Below are 24,585 nucleotides of genomic sequence, written 5' to 3'. Positions count from 1 at the left end.
ATAAAGCGACTAGAGATAATGAGATGAGATGGGATGTCCACCCCTACTGATGTTATTCAGATACACTCTGCATTCAAAAATGATCTGATGGACAAACTGAGATGATGGTCACAACACACCATCTGCTTCGCTCTTAAATGCTTTTAAACACTGCGTTTTGTAGTCAGTAGTGAAAGATTAACACCTCCTCAATCCATTAACTTCTCACGTGCTTACGTTATTGCTTCATGGACATTATAGCAGATAAGACGCATTTACAGGGTTAATACTAAATATATATTACAGTCTGACATAATGCATTAGGTAAAAGGCCAAGACATTAGTACACACTCATAGTGATAGTGTGTTTTTTTTTTTTAATAATGGAGGGGATTGATTCGATAATTTCTTGCCTGGATTATTATTCCATATTCTAAATGGGAGTTTTGTAGGCTTCATAAACAAATGCACTCACGTGCGAAGGATTATCTGTAATCTTGCCCTCCCTCCTTGCCCTTCGCTTAACATCCTCATGCTCATGTTTCGTGCCTGCCATTTTTCATCAGTGTTAATGTGTAGACCATCACTCTTGTCTTTCTTCCTCTTACTGTCTTGTTTAAATGCTGTCTAGTTCATTTAATAACAAACACATGATCCGGTTAGTCCCGTTATTATTTATTTATTCAGTAAAAAAAAAAAAGAACAGAAAAAAATGAACTGTGTGACCAGTATCACATTGCTGGATGGGCTGATGCTAACTATATATACAGAAAATAATTCACTCACACACATACAGCTCCAGCTTCTGGAGTGAATATCAAATGTTCATAAAGAGATCAGAGCACTTGGAGGATCATGTGTCAGAGGTTCAATCACTTTTAAAGTTCGTCTCTCCGAATTGACACTCTCTCCCTCTCTTTGCTTCTGCCCTTAGACGACTGGCTCCGCCCACTCCGAGCAGGTGCGAGGTTGCTATCCAACATATCCGTTGCTTCCTTTTCTTTTTGTCCGTCTATTCCCAACATGGTCTCGGCTTCCTCTCGTTCCTGGAACCACACGAACAATCAAATGGACACAAATTCTAACAGTGTGCACTCACTCAGCACACCTGCATTACTACATTATTATTCAAAATCTAAATCTCACTAATACACTGTAGTTTATAAGTTACTGGAGCTTGACAGTTTCTATTATTTTGTTTTTAATTTAAAAAAGGTTATACCAGCTATATTAGGTGAACTGCAGACCAAACATGGTCAAATGCATCAATAGAGGATATTATATGGCTGCGTGAAGATATGAAGTTTATCTTCGAGTGGTGAATATATTTTCAACACGAGAAGATAAACTTCATATCTTCGCGCCATCATGTTAATGTTCTTTATATTATATGGACACATCAACAAAACAAAATACGCAGTTAATCAAAAGAATTTTAATTCTGAACTGGCTCGCCATTTTGACAACGCACGTCTAGTCAGCAGGAAAACATAAGGAGTGACGTCATCGGAGTGAAGTATCAGGAATTATTATAAATACAAGACACTTTTTTCATGGAATAAAAACATGTATTCTATTCCCTTCTAGTGGATTTATTGATGGCATGCAATATTTTTATCATATCGCTTATCCTCCATGTATTACGCCACGCTACCCAATGGAGAATGAGCGTGCCATATTGTTACAATATTGCATGTTGTCAAGACAACACCATGTCACACGTCAGAGTTCATGTGAATATCCAATGACAAAAGTTTTCTGCTGCGCATGTGCAGAACCGTTTCTTTGTTGGCCGGGAAAGAGAGAAGACGAGGCTAATCCATTGCTACTGCTAGGATGAGCTATGCTATAATTAAGCACTAAATAAATAAACTGAAAACTGAAACTGAAGACGCGCTGAACACCCAAAAGGCAACCAAAACTTCATTATATGTTCTTCACGCATATTTACAAGAGAAAAACGTATCAATGGACACCAAAAAACTGGAAAAGTGACACATTGGAGATGCAAAACTTCCATGCTAGTGAGTGGCTGTGACAGTTTGTAAACAAACATGGCTGAAAGACTTGCTTTGTTAAAAGCGGAAGATTTTAAGAGAATTTTGGCTGCCAGGTCACTCCGTTGTGTATTGCTGTCAGTGATGATTTTAAAAGTAACTAAGTAAATTACACAGGGAAAATAATACAATCCTGATTCCAAAAAATTTGGGACAAAGTACAAATTGTCAATAAAAACGGAATGCAATGATGTGGAAGTTTCAAAATTCCATATTTTATGCAGAATAGAACATAGATGACATATCAAATGTTTAAACTGAGAAAATGTATCATTTAAAGAGAAAAATTAGGTGATTTGAAATTTCATGACAACAACACATCTCAAAAAAGTTGGGACAAGGCCATGTTTACCACTGTGAGACATCCCCTTTTCTCTTTACAACAGTCTGTAAACGTCTGGGGACTGAGGAGACAAGTTGCTCAAGTTTAGGGATAGGAATGTTAACCCATTCTTGTCTAATGTAGGATTCTAGTTGCTCAACTGTCTTGGGTCTATTTTGTTGTATCTTGCGTTTTATGATGCGCCAAATGTTTTCTATGGGTGAAAGATCTGGACTGCAGGCTGGCCAGTTCAGTACCCGGACCCTTCTTCTACGCAGCCATGATGCTGTAACTGAATGCAGTATGTGGTTTGGCATTGTCATGTTGGAAAATGCAAGGTCTTCCCTGAAAGAGACGTCGTCTGGATGGGAGCATATGTTGCTCTAGAACCTGGATATACCTTTCAGCATTGATGGTGTCTTTCCAGATGTGTAAGCTGCCCATGCCACACGCACTAATGCAACCCCATACCATCAGAGATGCAGGCTTCTGAACTGAGCGCTGATAACAACTTGGGTCGTCCTTCTCCTCTTTAGTCCGAATGACACGGCGTCCCTGATTTCCATAAAGAACTTCACATTTTGATTCGTCTGACCACAGAACAGTTTTCCACTTTGCCACAGTCCATTTTAAATGAGCCTTGGCCCAGAGAAGACGTCTGCGCTTCTGGATCATGTTTAGATACGGCTTCTTCTTTGAACTATAGAGTTTTAGCTGGCAACGGCGGATGGCACAGTGAATTGTGTTCACAGATAATGTTCTCTGGAAATATTCCTGAGCCCATTTTGTGATTTCCAATACAGAAGCATGCCTGTATGTGATGCAGTGCCGTCTAAGGGCCCGAAGATCACGGGCACCCAGTATGGTTTTCCGGCCTTGACCCTTACGCACAGAGATTCTTCCAGATTCTCTGAATCTTTTGATGATATTATGCACTGTAGATGATGATATGTTCAAACTCTTTGCAATTTTACACTGTCGAACTCCTTTCTGATATTGCTCCACTATTTGTCGGTGCAGAATTAGGGGGATTGGTGATCCTTTTCCCATCTTTTCTTCTGAGAGCCGCTGCCACTCCAAGATGCTCTTTTTATACCCAGTCATGTTAATGACCTATTGCCAATTGACCTAATGAGTTGCAATTTGGTCCTCCAGCTGTTCCTTTTTTGTACCTTTAACTTTTCCAGCCTCTTATTGCCCCTGTCCCAACTTTTTTGAGATGTGTTGCTGTCATGAAATTTCAAATGAGCCAATATTTGGCATGAAATTTCAAAATGTCTCACTTTCGACATTTGATATGTTGTCTATGTTCTATTGTGAATACAATATCAGTTTTTGAGATTTGTAAATTATTGCATTCCATTTTTATTTACAATTTGTACTTTGTCCCAACTTTTTTGGAATCGGGGTTGGATTTTATGAGGTTCTGTTTAGAACCGTTTCTGAAAAGGACACCACTTAGTATCTTTAAACCAAAAAAGATCAGGAGTCTAAATGGAGTGAACATCTCCAGCCTCATTGCTTAATTGGGAGAGAAATGCGTCATGTCTTGGTACAGGGTAATATGATGAGCTGATTTGATTTAAAATGTTAAATTCTTGGGAAGGATAAGAAATTATCTGTCAGTTTATATTAGATGTATCCTCATCATGTGACTTGGTTAAGAAAGCACTTATAGACCTAAGCAAGCACTTATAGACCTCATCTCATCTCATTATCTCTAGCCGCTTTATCCTGTTCTACAGGGTCGCAGGCAAGCTGGAGCCTATCCCAGCTGACTACGGGCGAAAGGCGGGGTACACCCTGGACAAGTCGCCAGGTCATCACAGGGCTGACACATAGACACAGACAACCATTCACACTCACATTCACACCTACGCTCAATTTAGAGTCACCAGTTAACCTAACCTGCATGTCTTTGGACAGTGGGGGAAACCGGAGCACCCAGAGGAAACCCACACGGACAGAACATGCAAACTCTGCACAGAAAGGCCCTTGCCGTCCACGGGGCTCGAACCCGGACCTTTTTGCTGTGAGGCGACAGCGCTAACCACTACACCACCGTGCCGTCCACTTTTTTTTCTGTAACATTTAATTTTGTGCTGGAAAACGAAAGTTTGGACTCTAAAATATTTTTGTATTGATTCAATAATGTAGAAGTTATAAAATAGAAATCTAAAACAAAGTTTGTATTTAAAAAAAAGGGTGCCTAAGACTTTTGCACAGTACTGTACAGTTGTGGTCAGAAGTTTACATACAGTGACATGAATGTCATGGCAATATTTGGGCTTTCAGTGATTTCTTTGAACTGTTCTTTTTCTGTGGTAGAATGATTGTACAGCGTACAGCTTTAATAACCAAAAAAAAAAAAACAACTAGAATTTGTTGCAAAAGTTTTAATTTTCTTTGGGTTTTCTGAAATCAACACAATGTCAAAATTATACATATAGGGTCAAAAATATACATACAGCACACCTAATATTTGGGTAAAATGTCTCTTCGCAAGACTCACCTTGACCAAACATTTTTATTTACCATGAACAAGCTTCTGGCAGAATTCTGGTTGGATATTTCATGACTCTTCATGGTAGAATTGGTAGAGTTCAATTAATTTTTTTTTTCTTGGCATGAACTCGACTTACAGTGGTGCTTGAAAGTTTGTGAACCCTTTAGAATTTTTTATATTTCTGCATAAATATGACCTAAAAGATCATCAGATTTTCACACAAGTCCTAAAAGTAGATAAAGAGAACCCAGTTAAACAAATGAGACAAAAATATTATACTTGATCATTTATTTATTGAGGAAAATGATCCAATATTACATATCTGAGTGGCAAAAGTATGTGAACCTTGCTTTCAGTATCTGGTGTGACCCCCTTGTGCAGCAATAACTGCAACTAAATGTTTCCGGTAACTGTTGATCAGTCCTGCACACCGGCTTGGAGGAATTTTAGCCCGTTCCTCCATACAGAACAGCTTCAACTCTGGGATGCTGGTGGGTTTCCTCACATGAACTGCTCGCTTCAGGTCCTTCCACAACATTTCGATTGGATTAAGGTCAGGACTTTGACTTGGCCATTCCAAAACATTCACTTTATTCTTCTTTGGTAGAACGATTTGTGTGCTTTGGGTCATTGTCTTGCTGCATGACCCACCTTCTCTTGAGATTCAGTTCATGGACAGATGTCCTGATATTTTCCTTTAGAATTCGCTGGGATAATTCAGAATTCACTGTGCCATTAATAATGGCAAGCCATGCTGGCCCAGATGCAGCAAAACAGGCCCAAACCATGATGCTACCACCACCATGTTTCACAGATGGGATAAGGTTCTTATGCTGGAATGCAGTGTTTTCCTTTCTCCAAACATAACACTTCTTATTTAAACCAAAAAGTTTTATTTTGGTCTCATCTGTCCACAAAACATTTTTCCAGTAGCCTTCTGGCTTGTCCACATGATTTTTAGCAAACTTCAGATGAGCAGTAATGTTCTTTTTGGAGAGCAGTGGCTTTCTCCTTGCAACCCTGCCATGCACACCATTGTTGTTCAGTGTTCTCCAGATGGTGAACTCATGAACATTAACATTAGCCAATGTGAGAGAAGCCTTCAGTTGCTTAGAAGTTACCCTGGGGTCCTTTATGACCCCACCGACTATTACACGCCTTGCTCTTGGAGTGATCTTTGTTGGTCGACCACTCCTGGGGAGGGTAACAATGGTCTTGAATATCCTCCATTTGTACACAGCCTGTCTGACTGTGGATTGGTGGAGTTCAAACTGTTTAGAGATGGTTTTGTAACCTTTTCCAGCCTGATGAGCATCAACAACACTTTTTCTGAGGTCCTCAGAAATCTCCTTTGTTCGTGCCATGATACACTTCCACAAACGTGTTGTGAAGATCAGACTTTGATAGATCCCTGTTCTTTAAATAAAACAGGGTGCCCACTCACACCTGATTGTCATCCCATTGATTGAAAACACCTGACTCTAATTTCACCTTCAAATTAACTGCTAATCCTAGAGGTTCACATACTTTTGCCACTCACAGATATGTAATATTGGATCATTTCCCTCAATAAATAAATGACCAAATATAATATGTCTCATTTGTTTAACTGGGTTCTCTTTATCTACTTTTAGGACTTGTGTGAAAATCTGATGATCTTTTAGGTCCTATTTATGCAGAAATATAAAACATTCTAAAGGGTTCACAAACTTTCAAGCACCACTGTATAAGCATGGTCCATATATTTTCAATAGGGTTGAAGTCAGGACTTGTTTTAAGCTTAATGTTAGCCTGCTTTATCCTCCACAACCAGCTCTGATGCGTGTTTGGGTTCACTGTCCTATTGTAACTCCCAAGTCGTCTTCAAGTTTCTGATGGTTTATGCTGAAGAATTCTGAGGTAGTCCTCCTCCTTCATTATTCCATCCACTTTGTGCAATGAACCAGTTCCACTGGCAGCAAAACAGCCCCAGAGCATGATGATCCTACCACCATCACCAGCTGGTACAGTGTCCCTCTGTACATGGTGGTCATTGTGGCCAAACAACTCAATCTTTGTTTCATCTGACCATACAGCTATCCTCCAGAAGGCTTTTTCTTTGTCTGTGTGGTTAGCTTCAAACTTTAGTTAACTTGAAGGTGTCAATTTTGGAGCAGGGGGTTATTTCTTGGATAGCAGCCTCTTAGTCCATGGTGATATAAAACTCCCTGAACTGTAGACAGTGATCCATCAGCTTCCAGTTGTGTATATCTGCGATCCTCTTTATCAGATCTGCACTGAGCTCCTTGGACTCTCCCATTTTACTGTGCGTTGGTCAATCCAATGAGTGCTGTAAACAAACCCTTTTTATGAAGGCACAGAGAAGCTACCAGATGTAGTCAATCATGATCACTAATAGGAAGTTAAGAGACTTTGGCCCTGGCAAGATAAGAGACATTTTGGAAGTTTCAGCACCTCTGAATTAATAATCTAAGTAAATGTCTGTAAATTTTTGACCCTGTATGTATAATTTTGACCCTGTGTTGATTTCAGAAAGCCCAAAGAAAATTAAAACTTCTGCACCAAATTCTAGTGGGGTTTTTTGTAAACTTTTTCTACGCAAACTTCTGACCACAACTGTATATTGGCTAAAACTACTTCTATCCATTCATCCATTATTTGTAGCAAGCTGGAACCTACCGGTATATACTACTGCATCTCATAATATTCTCTTACCATGTCCCTGTGATGTTTTTCCGTGGTGAACCAGAGTGCTAGTGCACACCTGCGGCCTGCTGTGACCGCCGTGACACCATGAGGATTCACAGGTCCCGAAGTGAAACCAACAAGGCGCCCACAGCTGGGCTTCACCCTGGCCTACAGAGACAGGAAACAGGGTATGAAGATTACAACCAACACGGTGAGGGTACAGAAAATCTCATGTTCTCCTAACTATTCAGCAACAGATGTCCTATTGACCTAGAACATTTTTTTATACAGAACAATTGTAAAATTAGCTTTACTGTTTTTTTTTCCAGTTGCTAAGATGCTGCAATACTGAAGTCACTTTCTCAAAACTCTTCACATAATCTGCAATACCAACACACAGCCTGGCCAAACAGCTCATCTCACCTCCATAACATACTACAGACACTAAAACAGTTAATCTTTCCTCCATAATGCACTACAGCTACCAAAAAAAATTCCACATACACCACCAAAACACTTTATTTCTTTCTGGAAGAACACCATGTCACACACAAAAGAATGGCCTACAAAACACTAACAACAGACAGCATCATTACGGTCTAACTGTCATATAACAAAGCCTTTTGCCAAGTTTGGTGAAATTCCTCCACAAATTGTGAGAGGAGTTGATTTCAGAAGAACGTACACCCTCATGAAATTGTCAAAGTACAAAGTTATTTAATCAAGCGTCAAAACTCTGGTAAAATTTTCACAAATGAAATTAAATCGCAATCTGCGTATTACCGTCATATAACGAGGCCTTTTGCCAAGTTTTGAGAGATTCGTCCAAAAATTGTGAGAGGAGTTGATGTCAGAAGGCGAGCACACCTTCATGAAATTGTCAAAGTACAAAGCTGTTAATCAAGGGCCACGACTCTGGTAAAATGCGGCTGAACTGAACGAAATAACAACATGCGTAGTTCCGACATATAACAATGCCTTTTACCAGGTTTGGTGAAATTCCTCCACAAATTGTAAGAGGAGTTGATTTCAGAAGGAAAACACACCCTCATGAAATTGTCAAAGTATAATTTTGTTAATCAAGAGCTGTAATTCTGATAAAATGTGACCCAATTAAACAAAATTGCAATATGCGTATTACCGACATATAACAAAGAATCCTGCCAAGTTGCGTGAAATTCCTCCAAAAACTGTGAGAGGAGTTGATTTCAGAAGGTGAGCACCCTTCCCGGGATGGACGGACATCACCACAACATAATCCCCCTTCGGGCCTTTCGGCCAGCGGGGGATAAAAAGATTGATGATTCTAGTTTAAGTGCAATTTTTAAATTGGACATTTTGATTTGATCAGAACTTAAAGGTGTTAAAGCTTGCTCTTGGTGTTACTTGGGAATCTAGTGCAACCTGAGTGAACATAGAGAGATAAGAGATGTCTTACTGTGATTGTTTTGGCATCTCTATCTGTGAAAAAGAGCTCTCCTCCTTCAAAGTCATCGTTCAGGTAGAGAATTGCACTGCAACAACATTTTACACGTGTTACTGCTGTTTTGTGCAAATAAATGGGTGTGTATTAACTGAATGTGTGTACCTCAGGTCTCTGTGTGTGAATGCAGGTGCTTCTCTCCAGCATTGCCTAGTCTCTGGCTCCAGTATACAATTATCCACATGAACAGGATGAGACAGATCCAAGCGGCCCTCCTGATGCCCTACACACATATACACACACACACGTCAGTCAATCCTCTGAAACGTGGCTGTGTACAGTATATGAGTGAGGTCTGTTACTGCAACAGTAATGCGTTTGTGTACCTGGAATGGCGGAGCGGCAAACAAGGTGTGTGTAAGAGAAATAAAGGGCGGAGTGACTCCTGAAATAGGAGTGAATTAAGATTCTAGCTCTCTCTCCTACTTCATGTAACAGCTTGGCATCTGATCTGTTCAACATTCCATCCTGCGCCAACTGAACGGCAGAGACGTGCCTTTAGAACTCTTAGAATAGTTACAGAGGCAGAATTGATGTTATTTCATGAATGTGGAATTACTTTTCTTTACCTTAAAAGCTCTTAAGACCGTTAGACCCTCAAATTTCTCATGAGGCGTGTGTGGAGAACGCCGGCCCTTGTAACCATCACCAACTGATGCCGCAATCTGTAGCAGTGCAACAGGAAGTGAGGTAAGACCCTGCTGAGCACTGTTTCTATTTGTAGATACCTTTAGTTTGTATGCAAGTTTGAGTTATGGGTGTATTTAAAAGCACAGTGCTGTATATTCATAAAAACTTACAACCTCATTAATAATAGCATTGAAATACATAAGAACAGACACATGCTGAGGGTGGCACGGTGGTGTAGTGGTTAGCGCTGTCGCCTCACAGCAAGAAGGTCCAGGTTCGAGCCCCGTGGCCGGCGAGGGCCTTTCTGTGCGGAGTTCTCCCCGTGTCCGCGTAGGTTTCCTCCGGGTGCTCCGGTTTCCCCCACAGTCCAAAGACATGCAGGTTAGGTTAACTGGTGACTCTAAATTGACCGTAGGTGTGAATGTGAGTGTGAATGGTTGTCTATGTGTCAGCCCTGTGATGACCTGGCGACTTGTCCAGGGTGTACCCCGCCTTTCGCCCGTAGTCAGCTGGGATAGGCTCCAGCTTGCCCGCGACCCTGTAGAAGGATAAAGCGGCTACAGATAATGAGATGAGATGAGACATATGCTGAAAAAGCATTCACTTCACAAGCTAATATATAAAATCACTGCGAGTGCTGTTGAGTTCCAGTCAAGGCAATGGGGGAAGAATACAGTCTGAATGTATTTGAAGGGTTTTAATAGAAAAAAAACAAAACTAGTGTTTTAAAGCCCTTTACTAAGAGTCAGATCATGGAGGCTAAATCCAGAGGGATGTGATCCATTTCCTTTTACTCCATCATCATCTTCTCCTTTGTCCAGCACTGTTGCTAGGTCAGGGCTCATGTGGACCCTATTGATCCACAGGTCATATTAATTGGAGCATAATTTTACGCCAGATGCCCTTCCTGCCTCAACCCTCCCATTTCCAGGCTTGGGAAACAACCATTCACACCTATGGACAATTTAGAGTAGCCAGTTAACCTAACTGCATGTCTTTGGACTGTGGGAGGAAACCCACGCAGACACGGGGAGAACATGCAAACTCCACACAGAAAGGCCCCCGTCGACTGCTGGGCTTGAACCCAGAACCTTCTTGCTGTGAAGCAGCCGTGCTAACCACTACACCACCGTGCCGACATCCATTTCCTTTTACTCCAGTAGTCTAAATAAATCAATTTGAATACATGTATGATTTTCTCAAAGTTATGAGAAAAACGAGCTTGATTATAGAAAGTGCAGTTGGCTTAAGCTGTTCTTGACAGCAGAGTTGACCTTTCTCACACCCAAGGTTGCTTTACAATTCCAAAAAAATAAAGCCCATCAAAAGAGGGTCAGGATGTAATTCCAGTGGCGTAGCTACCACAGTCCCACTCAAAAGGCACACGAAGGTATGTCCCACACCACTTACACAGCCACCAGGCAACATCGCTTGGAACACCACGCCATGGATCCACAAAGTGAGCACAGAAGCACCGCTACACAGAGCGCTGGACAACCCCGATGTTAAAAGAACAACAAGCTCAATGCAGTCCATAGCGAGGAGCACCGGCATCACCCATAGTGGACCAAGGCCTGAAGGAAACTGAGGAGCAAAACTGGGTCCATTCATTTGGTTTGATAGCGTGCAATATTATTAGCGTATTGCTTATCCTACGTGTATTATGTCACTCTACCCAATGGAGAATAAGCGTTGAATATGGTTTACGATATTGCATGGTTGTCAAGACAACATGACATCACACATCGGAGCTGATGCGAATATTCAATGAGAAAGTTTTCTGCTGCGCATGCGTAGAACCATTTCTTTGTTCGCCGGGAAAGAGAAAGACACGTTGAACACCCGAAAGGCTACCAAAATGTCATTAGATATTCTTCACACATATTTATAAGCAGTGTTGAATTGTTACTATTAGAGCTGGGACTTGAGCTCAACTAAAACTTAGCAGGACACACCAAAAAAAGCAACAGGGCAAAGGAGTTTGTAAGGGATTAGCGGCAGGCTGCCAGGTCGCTCTGTTGTGTGTAGTTATCGATGTTGATTTTAAAAGCAACTACGTAAATTACACAGGGAAATGAATACTTAAGTATGAGTGAAAAATACTGTAGCGAGCGTGCAGCGTGGAAGAAGGGTCTGGAGACAGAAATCTTAGCTTCTTGGCTGTTAGCCTATGAATAGAATAGAATAGAATAGAATAGAATAGAATAGAATAGAATAGAATAGAATGCCTTTATTGTCACTATACACATGTGCTACTTGCTCTCGACAGCACTGGCTTGACTGCTTTATTACATTTGCTAACACTACTGATGAATGCTACACCGGCTGGAAGGTGACTTCACTGCTGCGCTGATGGTGCTGATTTGTGGTTAAGCTTGCGTTGGCCTTCAAGAATGCTGAGATCTATCTATCTATCTATCTATCTATCTATCTATCTATCTATCTATCTATCTATCTATCTATCTATCTATCTATCTATCTAAATAATCAGGAGGTGGACAGTAACGACGTACATTTACTTGAGTATTATTTTTTTAGAAACTTATGACTAACTTCACTACATTTGAAAGACAAATATTGTACTTTTTACTCAACTACATTTCTATCAAGGTCCTCGTTACTCATTAATATGAAGTAGCTTTGAAAGTGGATGTTTTTTTCCTTTCTTTTCTAAAACATGGCTGTTTTTTTTCGCAGGTGACACTGAGAGCCGGTCAGTAATCACTAGGGTCACGTCACATCCATAGACGGTATAAAATCAAGATCAATGATTTCTCAGCAGCATTATTTGAACACGATCAGTTGATGGCAGAATGGAAGGAGGCGGTTCTTCTGGAGAATGCATGCACCCATGGCCATACCTAGAACCCACGTTTCAGTTTTCTGTATGGATTAAAGATTAATTTTGTTTTAAATGTTTTCCGAAAACAAACCACATCATGGCCTACAAAAACTCGCTGTCCAACCTGCAGAAGCATATTGAGGTATATAAACGTTTTATTCCAAGAGAAAGCTTGCAATGAAGTTGTCTGTGCTTTTAGAGCTAGCGATAATGTTGCAATAGCTATGCAGTCTGGTTAGTCAAATGACTTTCTATGGATTTGCCCACCAAGTTGCCATAGCCTTGTTCATGGCTAACATTTACACATAGCTAGTTAACTTGGACACTGTTAGTTAGCATGTAAAAACGGAGTTACGCTAACATGAATAACGTTAACGTATCTGAAGTCCTTTCAGAAATATGTTTTAGCATAATCTTGCCAAATAAACAGAATGTAGAAATCTTTCTTTTCTAGTAACGTTAGCTACCCAATATGATTTCAAGTTTGAAAAGAGTTTGCTAGCATGTCAGGTGGAGCGTCACTGACTAGCTAGCTTAACGTTAAACCACCATGATGGCACAGCATGCGTTCATTTTGTGAATTCACATTTCTGTCTTTGGTAACGGTGTTAGGTTTTGTAAGCATTGTGGCAATAATACAACAATGCGTTGACAGAAAATGTACTTTTAATACTTAAGTATTTTTAAAAGCAAGTACTTCAGTACTTTAACTTAAGTAAAAATTAGACTGTACAACTTTCACTTGTATCTAAGTAACATTTGACCAATGAAGTTGGGTACTTTGCCCATCTCTGGTAATAATAATATTGGCTGGCTTTTTTCATGGTATATCAGATATATTCCATTCAGCTAGCATGATATTGAACTCGTCTTCAACTCGTTCAATATCATGCTAGCTGAATGGAATATATCTGATATACCACTCAACGCCAGCCATCGCATCTCATCTCATTATCTCTAGCCGCTTTATCCTGTTCTACAGGGTCGCAGGCAAGCTGGAGCCTATCCCAGCTGAATACGGGCGAAAGGCGGGGTACACCCTGGACAAGTCACCAGGTCATCACAGGGCTCACACATAGACACAGACAACCATTCACACTCACATTTACACCTACAGTCAATTTAGAGCCACCAGTTAACCTAACCTGCGTGTCTTTGGGGGAAACCGGAGCACCTGGAGGAAACCCACACGGACATGGGGAGAACATGCAAACTCTGCACAGAAAGGCCCTCGCCGGCCACGAGGCTCGAACCCAGACCTTCTTGCTGTGAGGTGACAGCGCTAACCACTACACTACCGTGCCACCCAGTGCCAGCCAATATTATTTAAATATTATACAATACATATAAGTTAATGTAAGGAAATGATTTGGCATCCAGTTTTGGATATTCTCAAGCCATTCGATGTGGCACTTCAGTGAGACTGTGAGTACACAAATATAAAGAAAAGAGTACAGGATGCAGTAGTGATCCTTGAGGATCTCCTCAGACAAAGGCTGTGGTGAAGGAAAAGAAATCAAACATTGACTGTAGAAATATTGTCCAGCACTGTCAGAAAAGCATTATTAGTTCAAGCTTCATCAGCTTACACTTGCTAGCTGCATCACAGTGTCACATTCAGATTGGGACAAAACACCGTCCAATACAGCACGGTTGGTTCCGTTCAGGGCTTGATCATCCATTGTAATGGTCACGCCAACCAGAGGAACTGGACCTCCTAAGATAAAGATAGCGAGCGAGAGAGAGATAGAGTCGGATGAGATTTCAATAGACAGCACACACGTTTAACAAATTCAAATTCTACACACTCACCAGCATAGAATCCACTGTCATCCACCTCCAACAGCTTCTGTCCTTCCTTTAGTTTCTCACTAAGCTGTTCTCTCTCTGCTCTGAAAATGACAAAGTGGAGTCGTCAGGCGCTCCCTGTAATCTCTCCTTATCTAACATATCTGTGTGTTTGTCCAACGCTCTCACCTCCAGCTCTCCCTCAGTGACTCAGGAACGATGTCCTCCGGCGTCCACAGGTCCTGTTAGAGAGCGAGTGGAAAATCTTGCTTTATTCAAAAAAAGTAGAGTGAAAAGCTAACGGGAAACTGAGTGATGTATTTTACCGGGTCGAAGAATTGGAAACCAAGATTTTCCACTCCAAAGTACAGCAATTTCTTTTCTCTTAGAGCTCTGCTGATGTAGTTGGAAATTTCCTATAAAGAGAAAGTTGTTGTGTTACACTGGCTCTTCTAGATTTCCATAGAATGCGAGGAAGATGAGGTCGATAGGACTTCCTGGTTATTTTGTTAGATAGACATTTCACAATTTGTAGTAAATTTCATAGATTAAACTTAATTCATTAGTGATTGAATATTGTTTCATTAACGTCTGCACTTTTGGAAAGCACTTTGGGATGAACAAAATGTAAGATTCTTCTTCTTCTGATGATTATTAATTGCCTAATTATATCTACAGTTGTGGTCAGAAGTTTACATACAGTGACATGAATGTCATCTTGGATATGGATGTCATGGCAATATTTGGGCTTTCAGTCATTTCTTTGAACTGTTCTTTTTTTGTGGTAGAATGATTGTACAGCGTACATCTTTAATAACAAAAAAACACTAGAATTTGGTGCATAAGTTTTAATTTTCTTTGGGTTTTCTGAAATCAACACGGTCAAAATTATGCATACAGTGTCAAAAATATACATACAGCACACCTAATATTTGAGTAAAATGTCTCTTTCACGATTCACCTTGACCAAATATTTTTTTGTTTACGATGAACAAGCTTCTGGCAGAATTCTACCATGAAGGATATTTCACAACTCTTCATGGTAGAATTGGTAGAGTTCAATTAAATTTTTTTTTCTTGGCATGGACTCGACTTATAAGCACGGTCCATATATTTTCAATAGGGTTGAAGTCAGGACTTGTTTTAAGCTTCATGTTAGCCTGCTTTATCCTCCACAACCAGCTCTGATGCGTGTTTGGGTTCATTGTCCTGTTGTAAGTCCCAAGTCGTGTTCAAGTTTCTGATGGTTTATGCTGAAGAATTCTGAGGTAGTCCTCGTTCTTCATTATTCCATCCACTTTGTGCAATGAACCAGTTCCACTGGCAGTAAAACAGCCCCAGAGCATGATGATCCTACCACCACCAGCAGCTGGTACAGTGTCCCTCTGTATACGGTGGTCATTGTGGCCAAACCACTCAATCTTTGTCTCATCTGACCACACAGCTTTCCTCCAGAAGGCTTTTTCTTTGTCCGTGTGGTCAACTTCAAGCTTTAGTTAAGCTTGAAGGTGTCAATTTTGGAGTAGGGGGTTATTTCTTGGATAGCAGCCTGAATCACTAAGGTCCATGGTGATCTGAACTGTAGAAAGTGATCCATCAGCTTCCAGTTCATGGCATTCATGACATTCCGTAGTGTGACCCTCTTTCTGAGATCTGCACTGAGCTCCTTGGACTTTCCCATTTTACTGGGTGTTGGCTAATCCAATGAGTGCTGTAAACAAACCCTTTTTATGAACGCACAGAGAAGCTACCAGCTGTAGTCAATCATGATCACTAACAGGAAGTTAAAAGACCTTGGCCTTGGCAAGATAAGAGACATTTTGGAAGTTTCATCACCTCTGAATTAATAATCTAAGTGAATGTATGTAAATTTTTGACCCTGTATGTATAATTTTGACCCTGTGTTGATTTCAGAAAACCGAAAGGAAATTAAAACTTCTGCACCAAATTCATGTTTTTTTTCTCTTAAAGAAATATGTTGTACAATAATTTCTCCACAGAAAATGAACAGTTCAGAGAAATCATTGAAAATCCAATATTGCCATGACATTCATATCCAAGATGACATTCATGTCACTGTATGTAAACTTCTGACAACAACTGTACTGTATATACGTATGTACATCATGCATTTAACGTGTTTCTTCATTTAAGTAAACGATCTTTCGTCTATTGGGTTTTCTAGTGTGACAGTTTAACAGCTTGGTTCACATGAAATTGCTCACACATCCCCTAAAAAGAAAGCCATGCACTATTTGCATTAACGTCACTGTGCAGTCGTCCTACCTGCGAAGGGCCTGTGGCCTGTGCTTCAGTGTCGCCCTCCAGAGACTCCGAGTAGAGCTGCAGGTTACTGAGTGACTCCGTGTCTTTTGGGTAAAACAGCAGCAGAGAACGTAGTGTCTGCACTGCCCCCTTCAGGTCTCCCGCTACCATTACAACAGAGAAAAGCCAGTCAGTGTACATTAACACAGCCAGTTAAATGATCCATTAGTGTTATCAGAAAGGTCAGTGCCTTGAATGTATTATGTAAGGAATAAAATATGACATGCGGTTATAGAAAAATAATCAGTGATTTGGTGTAATGAAGTCTAGCTTTGATTATTTTCTAATAACCAGGCTTCGAGTACTTGAGTCCGACTCATGCCCTAATTTTAAGGACTCGTGACTCGACTCGGACTTGAGCACTGATGACTCAGACTCATGCATTAACTGCATTAGGACTCGGAAAATAGAGATGAGGACTCAGATTTTTTCTTTATTTTTTGTAACATGCCATAATAATTTTATTTTTATACTAATTTTGTGCAAGAGAATGCACGTTCACCTGTTCATACGTCATGCTGAGGAACAATCTAACGTTAATGGCGCTAAAATACCTGGAGAGAAGCCGCTAGGATTGTCTGCTTTGCTTATACAGACTTCTCGTGCCGTGGGAAAAAAATTCACTGCTATGTGTTCCATATGTAGAAGAACTATCGAGGAGACGACGGGGACAACCTTGAACTTCAATCGTCATTTGGTAAGACTCCACCCAGAGAAGGAAGTGACACGCTATGTTCATTGCTCTGTTGATAGCGGGGCTTGCTGAGCGATGAACTAGCGAGTGTTAACCCTCTCTCATGTTATTTGCCCTATTGATAGTGGGCGGGGCTTGCTGAGCGATGAATGAGCTTTTTATCTGTAGCCTATTAACTAAAATGGTGCAGTTGAGCAGTAACATTAGTCCAACACAGTAGCAGAGACGGTTTCACATAAAGGCAGCAACAGCCACCGTCAAATGGTGCAGTTGGAGTCTTGTTCTTGGACTCGACTCAAAATTTTCTTTAATGACTTGGACTTGAACACCGGGGACTCGAGACTGGACTCGGACTTGAGGTTTAGGCAACATCCACACGACAACAGCAACGAGATTTTTTTTTAAATATCGCGTCCACATGGGCAACGGATCAGTAAAATATCAGGTTCATATGGCAACGCAACGCTTGCTGAAAACGATGCAATACACATGCCACACCACTACGTGCGCTGTAAGACGGTCCCATCGGAGACACCAGAACAATAGAAGTAGACGCATGCGCATAACTGCGCATGCGCACAGTGACTATCCCTGTCACACGCACACACTTTCTCACTCCCTACCCTATGGATATAGTCCCTTTAAATCACGTGCTCGGCTTTTGAATGGAGACGCGGAAAGAGGAATGAATGGGGGTAGATGGAAGCCGGTACGCCAACATTCTGATATCCTCCAGAATTATTTAATGGTCCGGAATAAACATCTGAAGAGGTGAGATCGCTCCGTTTTTTTCCCTGTTTTTGCTGGCGGGATTGACTCTGCCCTAAGGGCTATTCTCTCTCTCTCTCACACTCTCTTTCTCTCTCTCACTTTGCACCATTACACAATAAATATTCACAGTGAAAATATTTTGTAAGCGCGTTTCATGAACCAAGTTATAGGATTTGTTGACAACTCGCATCGAGTTTGTTACACTTCTGCCCGGCGTGAAGCACATGTGGTTGTGACGTCATTGTAAACAAACCCGTTCTACTCATCCAGACGACTTCGCAATGGCGCCTTTGCCAATTTTTTTCACTCTGGAACCTGTTCTCAAAAGATTTCGTTTTGGGGCACCCAAAAAGCCGGTGCCGTGTGGACGCCAGGCCGAAACGATAAACAATTTTATCAGATTCACCTGAATCCGTTGCCGTGTGGACAGGGCCTTAGTGACTCGACTACAACACTGCTAATAACAGCATGTCCAGAAATGCTGTATTATTTTGATATGACTAATTTTTTAAAGCTAACTTTTAAAAAAAATTTATTAAAAGCAATATGATGTGATAACACGTTATTAATCCTAGACAGGAAATTCCAGTGTTACAGCAGCAAATCAGAGACAATAAAAACTATACAGTAAGACCAAAGACAATATAGCCCCAGAAGCATATTTTAAAAGGTAAAAATAAATGTGCAAATATGTGGCACCAAACCACAACTGTGGAGTCACTGCCTGAAACTGGCACACCAATTACATTCTTAAACCAGCTTGAACTCGGTTATATATACACATACAGGCAGGTGCCTCTATAGGCTTCAGCCAAAGGCTGAGCCAAAAATAATTTCTTTCAGTCTTCAAAAGCGGCATGCAAATGTAATAACTGTGCAGCGCAGACTTGCACTGCAAAAAATAAAAATCTTAGGAAGTTTATTTATCTATTTTCAAGTCAAAACATCTAGTCACCCTTATTATAAGACATAATTGCCCAACAAGCAAAACCTCATTTAGCTAGAAAGGCTAGTTTTTAGACAGTCCATCTTGAAAATCTTGTATAGACAAAATGTCTTGAAAAAGTCTTATTTGGAGCACCTTTGAAAATAAAACAAGGTTTTTTTAAAACAAGTAAGTACATTTTGGACATTTGTCAAATACGGTTCATCTTGTTTCAAGAAAAAAAAACAAAGTATGCTTGTTTTGGGAATAAATGAACTTTACTGAAATCTTTGAATCTTGCCCCCAAAATGCACTGTTGCTTTGGCGTTGTGTAAGCACTGTAAGTCAAAATGCGTAGACTTTTTTTTTTTTTTGGTGCCTGAGGTCCTGGGGAAGTGGAATCTTAAGAGATGTTTCGATGTTTGAATGTTGAAATGGGAAAAAAAATAAACTTGTTGCAATGCTACACGTGTCGTCAACTTGATTCAAGATAGTCTCTGGTCTCATATCTAGAGTATTTTACTAATTACAGGTCACAAAAGGAGAATCTTTTAAGCTAGCAATGCTTAGTTGTAGAATTTAACAATCCTAATATTAGTATCTTAAATTCAGTTTTTACTGCTAAGACTTTGTCATGAATTTAAGTGAAATACCCTTAAAATGAAATAAATAAAAATGACTTGAATGGCTAAATGTAAGAAGTACGATCTTGTTATAAGAACTATTTTGATTATTTTGAGTTAATCAGATCTCGCATAATAAGTTCCCCAATCTTATTTTGGAATTATTTCATCTAAAAACAGGTTAGATTTTTCATCTTACTTTAAGAAATCTTACCAAGTCAAATTTGACTAGTTCCATTGGCAGATTTTTTTTCACCTGATTCAAGCAAATATGCTTTGTTTTAATCTTTTATTTCTTATTTTTGAAAGGCCATTTTTTGCAGTGTGTGTCACTTATCTACGCCAACTCACAAAACACTTTGTTTTGAAATCGATAACATAAATCACAACTCCACCTTACCTTGGAATAGTTTCAGACCAAACTTCGTAGCATCTTTAGTGCTTTTAGGAACAGCATTTTCTTTCATCATTTGTAATTCTGCCTCACTTATGGTGACGAAGAGATTCGCTGCCATTTTGCACAGCTGCTCGAGGTGATTATCGAGAAATGGTCCGAATTTCTCGACCAATCAGAGTGCGCGATTTTCTATAATCGCCTTTGTATTTATACTAAAGAAAGATAACATACTGGAGCATTCAATAGCGTTGTTGTATAAAGAGCTTTTATGGAGCTAGTGTGATGCCATATAGAGTATAACCAAGTTATGAGCCATAGTTGTTGTTTCATGTGGATAGAATGCTGTAGTGAACTCTGACCTTTATACTGGGCAAGATGGAGATGCTCTAGTTGCATTGGAAGGAAATCCTCCTGAGGAGAGATCCGTCCAGGCCGTGTGGACACCAGAATAACGCATGCTTGTTTGCATGCCAGTAAAGAGAGAGACAGGGCTATGGGGTATCAAAAAACAAACAAACAAAAAAAACCCCAAACCTTATTAATGCATCTTGTCCATTATATAATCACAAAATATGCATAATTATATAAAATTGATATTTTTGTGTGGAGTACATGCTTCTCTTTTTTTTAAATTTATATACATTAATACCATTTATGGCGGCACGGTGGTGTAGTGGTTAGCGCTGTCGCCTCACAGCAAGAAGGTCCTGGGTTCGAGCCCCGGGGCCGGCGAGGGCCTTTCTGTGTGGAGTTTGCATGTTCTCCCCATGTCCGCGTGGGTTTCCTCCGGGTGCTCCGGTTTCCCCCACAGTCCAAAGACATGCAGGTTAGGTTAACTGGTGACTCTAAATTGACCGTAGGTGTGAATGTGAGTGTGAATGGTTGTCTGTGTCTATGTGTCAGCCCTGTGATGACCTGGCGACTTGTCCAGGGTGTACCCCGCCTTTCGCCCGTAGTCAGCTGGGATAGGCTCCAGCTTGCCTGCGACCCTGTAGAACAGGATAAAGCGGCTAGAGATAATGAGATGAGATGAATACCATTTATTTATACATTCATCCAGTTTCCTCTCACCTGCAGCTTTTTCATATGCTCCGTCTGTGCCGTACGTCACCTCTGGGAAGACCTGTGATGCCACCACACACTGAGCTCTACACTCATCTGTCTGCTTCAGTGTCTCGTTCACACACTCCTTCCATCTTTGCACCGCTTGGGTCCAGTCAGAGATGCTCTCAGCTGTGACAGCAGCATCATAGACCTCCTGCGTATCCCATAGGGTGAGATGGGGGAACAAGGTGCATGGAGAGTAAGAGATTTGTGGAAGTCAGCGTTTGTATACTCTATCAATCAATCAGCAACGCTGCTTTGGAGAACGATTTAAAGTGGACGGAGAAAGAGAATTAAGGAAATTTGGAGAGAATTAAAGGGTAAACCTAAGAAACGACTGAACGGAGGTTCAGAAGTGAAGGTTGCTTGATGACCCTACTATTATCAAGGCAGAGAGGAATCAGAAAAAATAGTTACCCTATGTATACACTACCGTTCAAAAGTTTGGGGTCACTTTGAAATGTCCTTATTTTTGAAAGAAAAGCACTGTTCTTTTCAATGAAGATCACTTTAAACTAATCAGAAATCCACTCTATACATTGCTAATGTGGTAAATGACTATTCTAGCTGCAAATGTCTGGTTTTTGGTGCAATAGCTCCATAGGTGTATAGAGGCCCATTTCCAGCAACTATCACTCCAGTGTTCTAATGGTACAATGTGTTTGCTCATTGCCTCAGAAGGCTAATGGATGATTAGAAAACCCTTGTACAATCATGTTAGCACAGCTGAAAACAGTTGAGCTCTTTAGAGAAGCTATAAAACTGACCTTCCTTTGAGCAGATTGAGTTTCTGGAGCATCACATTTGTGGGGTCGATTAAATGCTCAAAATGGCCAGAAAAATGTCTCGACTATATTTTCTATTCATTTTACAACTTATGGTGGTAAATAAAAGTGTGACTTTTCATGGAAAACACAAAATTGTCTGGGTGACCCCAAACTTTTGAATGGTAGTATATATACACATACATGTATGTATGTATGTATGTATGTATACAGATAGATATAGATGTGTGTGTGTGTGTGTATATATATATATATATATATATATATATATATATATATATATATATGTGCAATAAGTGTGTTTCATCACTTTCATCACAATTTCAAAAAATTGTCTGGGTGACCCCAAACTTTTGAACGGTAGTGTACATGTGGCTACTGCTCATCTCATCTCATTATCTCTAGCCGCTTTATCCTGTTCTACAGAGTCGCAGGCAAGCTGGAGCCTATCCCAGCTGACTACGGGCGAAAGGCGGGGTACACCCTGGACAAGTCGCCAGGTCATCACAGGGCTGACACATAGACACAGACAACCATTCACACCTACAGTCAATTTAGAGTTCACCAGTTAACCTAACCTGCATGTCTTTGGACTGTGGGGGAAACCGGAGCACCCGGAGGAAACCCACGCGGACAACATGCAAACTCCACACAGAAAGGCCCTCGCCGGCCACAGGGCTCGAACCCGGACCTTCTTGCTGTGAGGCGACAGCGCTAACCACTACACCACCGTGCCGCCCGTGGCTACTGCTTATAAATAAAATAGTTTTCTGATCCCATGTCCAAACAGTAAATATAGCATATATATTTACTCTATGAGGCAGTAGCCACAAAAATGAAGCGTAATCCAAAAATGAACAATTTAAAAATCACAGAAGTAAAATATACCAAGTGTCTGTACTTTTATATTATTCTCTCTATACTTTATATTATATTATATATAGGACTTGTGGGGTAGCATGGTGGTGTAGTGGTTAGGACTGTCGCCTCACAGCAAGAAGGTTCTGGGTTTGAGCCCAACGGCCGTCAAGGACCTTTCTGTGTGGAGTTTGCATGTTCTCCCCGTGTCCGCGTGGGTTTCCTCCGGGTGCTCTGGTTCCCCCCACAGTCCAAAGACATGCAGGTTAGGTTAACTGGTGACTCTAAATTGACCGTAGGTGTAGTCCGGGAGCCATGGGGTCGGACCCGGAATTTTTGGTTAAAGTTTTTTTTTTTGCTTTATCTTATAGATTTGAGGTAGCTCTTCAAGATTTAAGAGGGTGCCCGGTGATATCCCTTGGGCAATTTAATATATTAACCCTTTAATGCCCTATATGCCCAAATAATGGAAGAAAATACAAAAAAAAATAATATCAGTGTAAATACTGATATTAAATGCACCAAGTTGGCTGTATCTGATAGGTATTCACATTTTTCTCTATATTTGTCATTCAAATACATCAAATGTGGATTAATTAACCCTTTCATAACTTTTCCAAATTAGCGATTTTTATACAAGTATTACATAAACTCTACAGTTAATACAAAATAATGATCAATATCTATGTAAGAACTATACAGCATGCAAAAGAACTATATACAGCATGCACACACACACACTAATGACCAATAACTATGTAAAAGAACTATATACAGCATGCATATACACTCACACCAGTGATCCACTATGTAAAACTACAGTATGCAATATATCAAGCATGCAAAATGGCATATACAGCATGCGCACACACACACAAGAATAGCAAAAGATACTGATTTTCAATTAACCAAATTGGCTGTACACTATTCACGCTTTACTGTCATTCAAATTAGTCAAACGTGTAATTGACCCTTTCATAAATTTGCAAAATTAACAATTTTGATACAAGAACTACAGTACATAAAGCATGTACGTGCATGCATGCATGCACACGCACACACATACACATGCACACACACTAATGAGCAATAATTATGTAAAATAATTACATACAGTATACAAACACACACACAAAACACAAAAACTATTTAAGGAAAGAACTAAGAGTTCAGATGAAAAAAAAAACCCTCTAAACCCTTTGCCATTGCTTAGTGTCTGTAAAAATATGCTTATGTACTGGATGCCAGCTAGTACAGAGGAGAATGTTAAGTAAACCTTACTCCCCAACGTTTTAAAAGTCGTGCTAGTCAGTGGAAGAGCAGTGTGGTTTGGAGTGGGGGTGAATCGGGGACAGTGCCCTGAATTTTACTAGGGAACCAGGAACATTACTATTTCAACAGTCAATATCGTAAAAATAAGCAATCTATTAGCTTAATGTATTAGCTTAAGGAAACCTTACTGCCCAACGTTTTAAAAGCCGTGCTAGTCAGTGGACTGGCTAGTGCACATGACTCTCAGTCCACAAGCAGTGTGGTTTGGAGTGGGGGTGAGGGTAAGGTTAACAGACTTTTGAGATGATAATCGGGGACAATGCCCTGAATTTTACTAGGGAACCAGGGACATTACTATTTCAACAGTCAATATCGTTAAAATAAGCAATCTATTAGCTTAAAAAAATCAGTGACTAGCATTTACTAGGTGAGAGTTGGGTGTGCTAGCCAGTGTTGTGAAACTATGGGTCTAGTTCACTGGTGAGCAGTGAGTACATGTCACTGCTCTTTCATGATTACAGTCAAATAGTTTCTCT

The 24,585-nt window shown here is 40.4% G+C and overlaps 1 protein-coding gene across 1 annotated transcript in view; it reads right to left on the bottom strand.

The window, feature by feature from the left end:
• Positions 1-642: 642 nt before the first annotated feature.
• Positions 643-24,585, bottom strand: part of p3h3 (prolyl 3-hydroxylase 3) — a 49,750-nt gene continuing 25,807 nt past the window's right edge. The window contains exons 4-16 of the mRNA XM_060921608.1: positions 21,102-21,288; positions 20,390-20,521; positions 16,582-16,724; positions 14,622-14,711; positions 14,485-14,537; positions 14,320-14,399; positions 14,097-14,224; positions 9,605-9,700; positions 9,362-9,512; positions 9,141-9,258; positions 8,991-9,066; positions 7,580-7,720; positions 643-1,025 (exon numbers count right to left, since the gene is read on the bottom strand). Of these exons, the coding sequence (XP_060777591.1) occupies positions 858-1,025; positions 7,580-7,720; positions 8,991-9,066; positions 9,141-9,258; positions 9,362-9,512; positions 9,605-9,700; positions 14,097-14,224; positions 14,320-14,399; positions 14,485-14,537; positions 14,622-14,711; positions 16,582-16,724; positions 20,390-20,521; positions 21,102-21,288 (1,563 nt within the window). The 3' untranslated portion in view covers positions 643-857. The remainder of the gene's footprint in view (positions 1,026-7,579; positions 7,721-8,990; positions 9,067-9,140; positions 9,259-9,361; positions 9,513-9,604; positions 9,701-14,096; positions 14,225-14,319; positions 14,400-14,484; positions 14,538-14,621; positions 14,712-16,581; positions 16,725-20,389; positions 20,522-21,101; positions 21,289-24,585) is intronic.

The sequence above is a fragment of the Neoarius graeffei genome, chromosome 5, assembly GCF_027579695.1.
Source record: "Neoarius graeffei isolate fNeoGra1 chromosome 5, fNeoGra1.pri, whole genome shotgun sequence".
Lineage (NCBI taxonomy): Eukaryota > Metazoa > Chordata > Actinopteri > Siluriformes > Ariidae > Neoarius > Neoarius graeffei.
Note: the sequence above shows the minus strand (reverse complement) of the source record. Positions and strands in the feature narration are given on the sequence as shown.